At 36.3% G+C, this 9,148-nt stretch overlaps 1 protein-coding gene across 1 annotated transcript; it reads right to left on the bottom strand.

Annotated features, from left to right (window-relative positions):
* Positions 1-2,107: 2,107 nt before the first annotated feature.
* OR2AD1B (olfactory receptor family 2 subfamily AD member 1B) lies at positions 2,108-3,031 on the bottom strand. The gene has a single exon (NM_001390328.1). The coding sequence runs from the start codon at positions 3,029-3,031 to the stop codon at positions 2,108-2,110; it is 924 nt and encodes a 307-aa protein (NP_001377257.1).
* Between the last annotated feature and the right edge of the window lie 6,117 nt (positions 3,032-9,148).

Here is a 9,148-nt window from a genome sequence, read left to right as displayed (position 1 = left end):
TCAAGATTGCCGGGAGAAATATCAATAACCTCAGATATGCAGATGACACTACCCTTATGGCAGAAAGTGAAGAGGAACTAAAAAGCCTCTTGATGAAAGTGAAAGTGAAGAGTGAAAAAGTTGGCTTAACACTCAACATTCAGAAAAAGAAGATCATGGCATCCGGTCCCATCACTTCATGGGAAATAAATGGGGAAACAGTGGAAACAGTGTCCGACTTTATTTTTTTTGGGCTCCAAAATCACTGCAGATGGTGATTGCAGCCATGAAATTAAAAGACGCTTACTCCTTGGAAGGAAAGTTATGACCAACCTAGACAGCATATTCAAAAGCAAAGACATTACTTTGCCAACAAAGGTTTGTCTAGTCAAGGCTATGGTTTTTCCTGTGGTCATGTATGGATGTGAGAGTTGGACTGTGAAGAAGGCTGAGCGCCGAAGAATTGATGCTTTAGAACTGTGGTGTTGGAGAAGACTCTTGCGAGTCCCTTGGACTGCAAGGAGATCCAACCCGTCCATTCTGAAGGAGATCAGCCCTGGGTGTTCTTTGGAAGGAATGATGCTAAAGCTGAAACTCCACGACTTTGGGCACCTCATGCAAAGAGTTGACTCATTGGAAAAGACTCTGTTGCTGGGAGGGATTGAGGGCAGGAGGAGAAGGGGACGACAGAGGATGAGATGACTGGAAGGCATCACCGACTTGACGGACGTGAGTCTGGGTGAACTCTGGGAGTTGGTGATGGACAGGGAGGCCCTGGTGTGCTGTGATTCATGGGGTCGCAGAGAGTCGGACACGACTGAGCGACTGAACTTAACTGAACTGAACAAAGGTTTGCCTTTGTTTAACAGAACTGAAAGTCAGGTGAGAAATAGCCTAATGTCAGTTTTTCCCAAATATTTGATCCTTCAGGCAGATGGTGGATTCATTTGCACTTGAAATGACATAGCAGTGGCATTGTAGATGTGAAGACTCTTTTATTTGCAGAGATGATTTTCAATCTCTGAAATGATCAATTGTAGAGAAGTTTAGTTTATTCTCCAGCATAGAGATCCCCAGATTTTGAATGTATTTACCAGTAAAATAAAGTAAAAATGAGATTAAACATATGATTACTAAATTTTTGTTTTGGCAAGTAAAAGCATCAAAACTTCCCCCCAAATTACCATCTACTACTGCAAGTTGATGATGGACAGGGAAGCTTGATGAGCAGCAGTCCATAGGGTCACAAAGGGTTGGGCACGACTGAGTGACTGAACTGAATTGACCAGTATAATTCAAGAAAAGAAAGAACATTATAAAGCGAAAGTGCAAGCAGATAGTGTTAAATAATGAATAACCCTTTTTATTACTTCCGTATAAATGGTCAACTTGTAGTTGTTGTTTATTCGCTAAGTTGTGTCTGACTCTTTGTGACCCCATGGACTGTAGCCCACCAGACTTTCTGTCCATGGGATTTCCGAGGCAAGAATAGTGGAGTGGGTTGCCATTTCCTTCTCCACGGGATCTTCCCGACCTGGGGATCCAACTTGTGTTTCCTGCATTGGCAGGTGGATTCTCTACCACTGAGCCACCAGGGAAGCCCCAGCATAGTAGCCCTCTGGTCTTTTAAAACTTGAGGCAGAAGGTGGAATGGGTGTTGGTGAGCTGTTAGTCTTCACCACAAAGTCTCCTCTGGCAAAATCAGGTGAATGAAAGAGTGTTATTTCTAATATAAGTGATATGTCTGGGAAGAAAAAAATCAGTACAATCTTATCTATAATAGATGCTTATGAATAATATTTCCTCAATCTTTTGTACATTGCTATACTTACCATATTTCATAATCATTTATTTATGTTTTCTCTGATTAATCTTGAAGCTTTTAAATGTATGAATTACATTTTATTTATGTATATTTATTTATCTGTCTCCTTATCATTTATCCCTACTTCCTATTTATTTACAGAGTCAGTACCTAGTACAATTCTTGGTACATGGTAAACACCGAAGAAGTGCTCTTTGAATAAATGTATTGATTGATCTTCTGTTGGGAAAGGTCAATATTATTTCTTTAACTCTCTACACTCTGATTTTTCCACTTAATTCATGACTTTGCTGGCCATTTTTTTTAAATCCACAATATTCTCTTTATTGCACTCTTTACATCTTTGTTTCTTAAAGTGTATATCAGAGGGTTAAGGCTGGGTGTGACAATTGTGTAAAAGAGAGTAAGGAACTTCCCCTCATCTTGCAAGGTACTAGTTTGCGGCTTCAAGTACATATAAATGAGTGTTCCATAAAACAGAGATACTACTGTGAGGTTGGAACCACATGTATTAAGGATCTTTTGCCACCTTGCTGCTGACTTGATTCTCATGACAGCTTGAGTGATGACTCCATATGAGATGAGAATTAGTGACAGAGGTACCAGAAGAATTACTACTCCAAGAGCAAAGACAACAACTTCAATTACTTTTGAATAGACACAAGCCATCTTGATCAATGCTGGCACCTCACAGAAAAAGTTATCCACCTCCCGGTGCCCACATCTTGGCAGCTTCACAGTCAAAGAGCAAACAGTTAAGGCACTGCCAAAACCACCTAACCAGGCAATCAACACCATCTTCTGGCAAAGCTCAGGGTGCATTATTACTGTGTAGTGAAGAGGTTGACAGACAGCAGCATAGCGGTCATAAGCCATTACAGCCAAGAGAAGACATTCTGTGGCTCCCATGTCAAGGGCAAAGAAGAACTGGAGCACACACCCTCCATATGTAATAGACTTTTTTGGACCCCATAGATTTACCAGCATCTGGGGGATAATGCTAGTTGTGTAACAGAGGTCCACAAAAGACAAATTGGATAAGAAGAAATACATGGGCATATGGAGCTGGGTGTCTAGGTAAGATACAAGAATGATCGTTGTGTTTCCTACCAGTGTTATAATATAGAAGATGAAGACAACCACAGAGATGATGTGTTCCAATTGGGGCCGATCAGAAAAGCCCAGAAGGATGAAGTCTGTTGTGGAACTTCCATTGCTGGTTCCCATTGCTCCTTTTGAAAAACTAGGAAGCTATACCATGGGAAGAAAAAATAGTGTCAGCCTTAGGTAGAACTAAAAACCTCTGAAGTTTGTCATGAATATCCAAAGGTCACTTATTTGCATGCTTTCTCCCATTTTGGAACACCTCTTAACATATCTGCTGTGTTCGTTTTCCAAAATCTCTACCTATTTCATTATATCCATAGTGGTTTTATTTATTTATTTTTTATTTGCCATGCCATGTGGCTTCCAGTATCTTAGTTCCTTGACCAGGGATTGAGCCTGGGACCCCGAGAGTTAAAACGTGGATCCTAACCACTGGATTTCTAGGGAATTCCCCAGAATGCTTCTAAAAATAATTTTTGACCACTGAGTCACACAATATTTTTCTTACAAAGCTGTTGATCTTAAGGTAAAAGTTAAATGACATTTTCCTGGGGTAAGCTGTACCATTTTCTAACAATTACCTTCCATATTCACTTCCAAATGTCTATATCTCAACCTTTATAATCATAATAATAATTGTCATCACAACCAGCATCCTCCTCCACTTTTTCCTGCTTTTCAACATTACACTGTTGTTCTTGTATTAATTTTGATGTTCTTTACTATCCTGCCCTTTTTTTGTGCAATGTGTTTTTGGTGCCAGGAAATAATCCTTTTTATTAACCTTTATTTACATGTACAGATGCTATAGATTTCGTTGAACATCTTTATGAATCTTATTACACCATCTCAACAGTCTTATTGATTTGTTGCAGAGTTAAAAGTTGAACTAATTCCAGAAGGCTTTAGTCCCCACATACACATGGTAGCAATTTGCATTAGCTCCTATTTACCTGTCCCTTCAGCAAAATTAACAAGGCAGTTAATTGAAACAAGAAGTTTATTAAACAATCAATGAGTTGTTTTTCCCCATGGAATTTACTAATTACATGAGCTTATCCTCTGGTTGCTTTGGAACTCTATAGGTAAAACTATCACCTAATTTCAACTCTAAAAGAATACAGATAAGGGATACAATTATATCAGTCTTACTTTGTCTGGATATGGTATCATATCATTAAACAGATGGAATGTCTAATTACTGAGTTTATGAATTTTTTAATGTATATAAACTCTAACCATGAACTTCAGATTTAAATGTACACTTTGCATTTATAGTGTCTTTGGGTCAAGGAATAATAACCTATTTGTTACAGTTATAGTAAGATAAGGGAAAGATAAATTACCTACAGTATATCATTTTTATAAGCATTTTAGTTAGAACATTATGTATTATAATCATGATGAAAGAACTGTTATTATTAAGTAGTATGAAATAGAGGTGTAGTTTTTCTCAATAAAATGGAAATGTAATTTAATTATGAGTGTCCAGTTTCTATGCTGTAGATGTCAGACTAAGTTAAGCAGATTGCTTAAGAGCACAAGTTCTTGACTCAGAGTGCTTGGGATCAAATTCCAGCTTCACCACTCAGAAGCAATGTGTCCTTGGGCAATTTATTTTACCAGTCTGTCTACTAGGTTCTCTATGTGTTATGTGAAGGGATATTGTGAAGGTTAATATTTGTGAAGACACTTGGAAGTGAATCCTTCTGTGGAAGGATTTCCAATGAAAGGCAGAAAGCCTTCGTTCATGTTTAATTCTAAATATGTAAAGCTATATTCACCTACCCCCAAATCATTGTTACTCTGTTTATCCTTCATTTCCTTTGCTTTTCATGCTGGTGATTCACCATGTGGTCTACAACTAAACCGGAATGCTTAAATATTTTTTTGGCATGATTTTTTAGGTGCACAATCATACTTATGTACACAAAATTACTTTCAAATACAGTGTACAGATTGAACCGATAAGCTTCAGAAGGAGGAGAAGACTTGGTTTCCAAAATGACTTGATTACAGAATGCACTTGGCTTTTTTAGACCACTTCAGCTTGGGATAGTGTTGGGAATTAAAAGGCCACAGAATTTTAGAGTTGAAATGAACCTCGGGCACCATGAATCCAGCCTTCTATCCTGTACAGGAAATCCTTCCACAGGAAGATGCACTTCCACTCCTATTTTCATAAATTCAGTAACAGGAAAGTCATTTGCACATGAAGCAGCCTCTTTTCTTTAATCAGTGTCTCTTACTTACTTATGTTGAGCTCAAAGGTGCCTTTTGTAACATCCAGGCACTGGCTCTTTTTCTTTTTTCTGGAAATAAATACAGAATAAGTCAATTTGACATGGCTTTATAAAAGTAGTTTTATTATTAAAGAAACCATATATACAGAAAGAAAAATAAAAGCTTGGTCAGCTAAGGTGAATATTTTTGTAACTGACACGGAGGTCAAGAAACAGAATGCGGCCAGTCACCCTGGGATCTTCTCTCTGTGCCTCATTCCAGTCATAACCCTTCTCTGTCCTTGAAAGTATGCACTATCTTGATGTTTATAGTAACCACCTCCTTGTGTTTTACTAGTTTAATTACTCAAATGTGCATATGTAGACACTATTGTTTAATTTTGTTCATTAAGAATTTTTATATGTCTTTTAAGTCTCTTTTAATATTAGAATCTATTGTTAAATATACACTTACATTTATGTTCCCAGACCAAGTGCATAAGTCACTGAATGATCTTTAATTACTATGCTCTTCTGGTTGCAATCCATTGGATGCACCATGGTTTATGAAATGCCTCAGAATAGTGAGTTTAGAAGTAAACACTGTGCACCAGGTGTGCTACACTGTTGAAGAGAATAGTGACAGTCTATGATTTACACAATGTTTCTAAAATGTTTTAGCCAGTTTTAGCAGGTGGAAAACATTATAGTCTTCATTTAAGCTTTGGATTATATAAGGCTCCTTGTTCGAAGTTCTGTCAAGAATTATACTTTATGTAATGTAATCTTGTGAACCCAAATGTAAGACTTCATCTTATGCTTTTTAATATTTTGGTTTAAGCCTTGAAGTCTCAAAATTTAGATATCATTTTAAATTTAAAAGTCAACATGATATATAAAAAAGGACATGAGTTGAAGAAATAGATGTTAAAAAGAAGCATGTTATATTTTAATTAAAACTCACTTTCATTTTTCATAGTATGAACTTCAGTTTCTAATAATGTAGCATAATTTTACATTTTACTTTCTTCAGTGAAATCTAAGACAAATGAACCAGACATATTTAAACATAACTTGAGTGTACACAATGATATGGAGGTAAAACTAGATACATAACATTTCATAGTTGTCTAAAATTTTATTAAAAAAAAGATCTTAAATGGATCTTTTATAACTGTAAAGTAAGATGGTACATTGCTGTAACCATACAAACCCAAAGCAGAAAAATACAATATAAAAGTAGTTAAGACCCCCAACTCAGTCAGACCATCAGTCATGGTATTAGAACACCCTTTAGCTACTTTCTCACTGTGTGGAATGAAGCAAACTAATTATCTTCTTTTAGCCAGAGTTTCCTCATCTGCAAAATAGTTATTCTAGAGCACCTGCTTCATAGAATGGTTTGTGAGGATAATTAAATGATTTATTACATAGTTTATATGTTAAAATTAACATATAAACTAAGTTAAAATTTTCACTAACTGCTCTCTTGTTGAAATTTAATATAATCTTCATTCCTGAGAGGGAATTAGTGTCTTAGGGTTTATTTTTATCTCACATATCTGTCATATATGTGCTTTCATATTAGACTGAGATCTAACATCTATACTACCTAGGATCTGTTTTCTACTCCATGTCTTCTGTTGGAGATAGCAGCAAATACTTACCAGAAGAAAAAAATATTAGAAAGTAATTATACTTTCATGAGGGTAGAATTCACAGTTGTCATGCTCTTAAGTAGTCCAGATGTACTCCTGTGCACACTATGATGATCCTTCATTTCATTGATGATTCACAAAAATTGTTTGGCAAGTCACTGAGTCTATGAAATATTGGAATAGCCACCAGTTTCTTATATTATTAATAACGTGACAGTCACATTCATGTTTAAATACAACAGCTGAACCGAGATTAAGTAGAGGTCTCCATCTAATGTGGATGTTGGAGAAAAACTAGATGCAGGACTGGTTGAAGAATTGAAGAATTAGGTTTTGTTAAATGTATTTTTGATAGTATATTTGTAGTCTTATCATGTATACTTTTGTTAAATGCATTTGTAGATAGATTTTTGCCTAATTAAACAAAGAGAGTGCTATGTTGGTCTGCGTATATTACAAGAATCGTAATGATGTAGCAGGGAAATATTTGTGTGCAATTTTAAAGGCTACTATGTGGATGTGATTTAGACCTTGGGGACTAGTGCCCCACAGAGGTGATTAACAAATCTTTGACTATGGTCAGAATCTTATCTAAACAACAATTTTATGAAAAATTCCCTTAAGACTTTGTGGTCTATCCATTTTCTGTTTAGATTTCTTCCATGGAAATTAATTTCAGAGGTAAATTGCACTGAAGTTACTATTGCATATTATAAATATAATGTAAACCATATTTATTAAAATAACACACTTAATTGAAATTTGGATAATTCAACAGGTAAGATATCAAGTTGGAGAAATACACGCTATTATCTAGGTATTGTGTCCATAGGAAATAAGATATTTGATTAAAAATCATGGAATAATTAAAATTCTAGGTTCATGAGCTATATAATCATTGTTTCATTTTCAATGAATTAAAGATAATACTGTGAATACATTTCAGCCTGCCCTTCTGTTCAAGAGCTGAAAATTTTCTAATAGCTTAGAGCTGCCTATGTGGCTTCACACTGTCCAGTCTGTCTTCCTGCCTGACCCCCAGGGGAATCATGGTCTTGAATTCTGTGTTCATCACATACTTACATTAGGATATAATTTATACATTGACACACTCCCCTACATATGTGGAGAATGTCTAAATAGCCTGTATTTTTTCTATGTGCAACTTCACAGAATTTGTCTATTAGTTCTTGGAGTTTTTTTTATTAGGTCTTTAGGATTTTCTATATCAAAGATCATGTCATCTGCAGAGACAGTTTTACTTCTCACTTTCTGATTTGGATGCTTTTCCTTTTCTAGGATTTCCCAACTATATTGATAGAAGTGGCAAGAGTGGTCATCATTGTCTTGCCCTTGATACTAGAGGAAAAGCTTACAACCTTGTACTAGTGAGTATGGTGTTTGCTCTGGGCTTGTCATATATGATTCAATGTCTTTACTAGTAATTGGTCTGTTAGATTTTCTACCAATATTTCTTTCTAATTCAATCTTGGTAGGTTGTATGTTTTTAGAAATTAACTGTTTCTTCTAAGTAGTTCAATTTATTGGTATAGTGTTTTTTGATCCTATCTATTTTGTGTGGTAGCAGTTGTAATGTCTATTTCATACTTTTCTTTATTTTTGTCCTCTGTCTTTTTTTTTGCTGATGGAGCCTGCAATGCATTTAGTAGGAACTGCATCTTTTTGTTGCCCTCCAAGAGTCCTAGCTGCTGCTTTTCAGGCTCTTCCTTCCTCACGGTCACCACTCCCTGAGTCTTGTAGCACATCTCAGCATACTGAATACGGTGAGAAAGAAGTCGTTTGTTTGTCAGTGTCTTTGTTGCACAGCTAGGGAAACTGGTTGCTCACTCAGATACTCTCACATTCTCCCAGTGGAGATATCACAGGCTAAGGAAGTCTCCTTTGGCACTGAGCTGTGACACCTTGGAGGAGAGGTGGTAGGTAGTAAAGTAAAACTGTTCTTCTTAACCTCATCAGCGTGTCCATCTCTGCTCCAGTGATGTGCTGGTACATCTCAGTGGACTCCCAGAGTTTCACAAAGGCAGTGCTGTCTGTTGGTGATTACACAGATCATCCTGAATATGCAGGAACCTTAGACTATGGCTTGCTTTTCTAATTCCTAAGTGGTGTCTTTGGAAGAGACAAAGCTTTAGTTTTAAAAAGTTCAACACATGAATTTTTCTTTTATGATTAGTCTTTACCAAAGTAAAAAGCCTCTTGATGAAAGTGAAAGTGGAGAGTGAAAAAGTTGGCTTAAAGCTCAACATTCAGAAAACGAAGGTATTGATATCCGGTCCCATCACTTCATGGGAAATAGATGGGGAAACAGTGGAAACAGTGTCAGATTTTATTTTTCT

This window comes from Bos taurus, chromosome 23 (genome assembly GCF_002263795.3).
Source record: "Bos taurus isolate L1 Dominette 01449 registration number 42190680 breed Hereford chromosome 23, ARS-UCD2.0, whole genome shotgun sequence".
NCBI lineage: Eukaryota > Metazoa > Chordata > Mammalia > Artiodactyla > Bovidae > Bos > Bos taurus.
The sequence above is the reverse complement of the archived record's forward strand: the minus strand, read 5'-3'. Positions and strand labels throughout refer to the sequence as shown.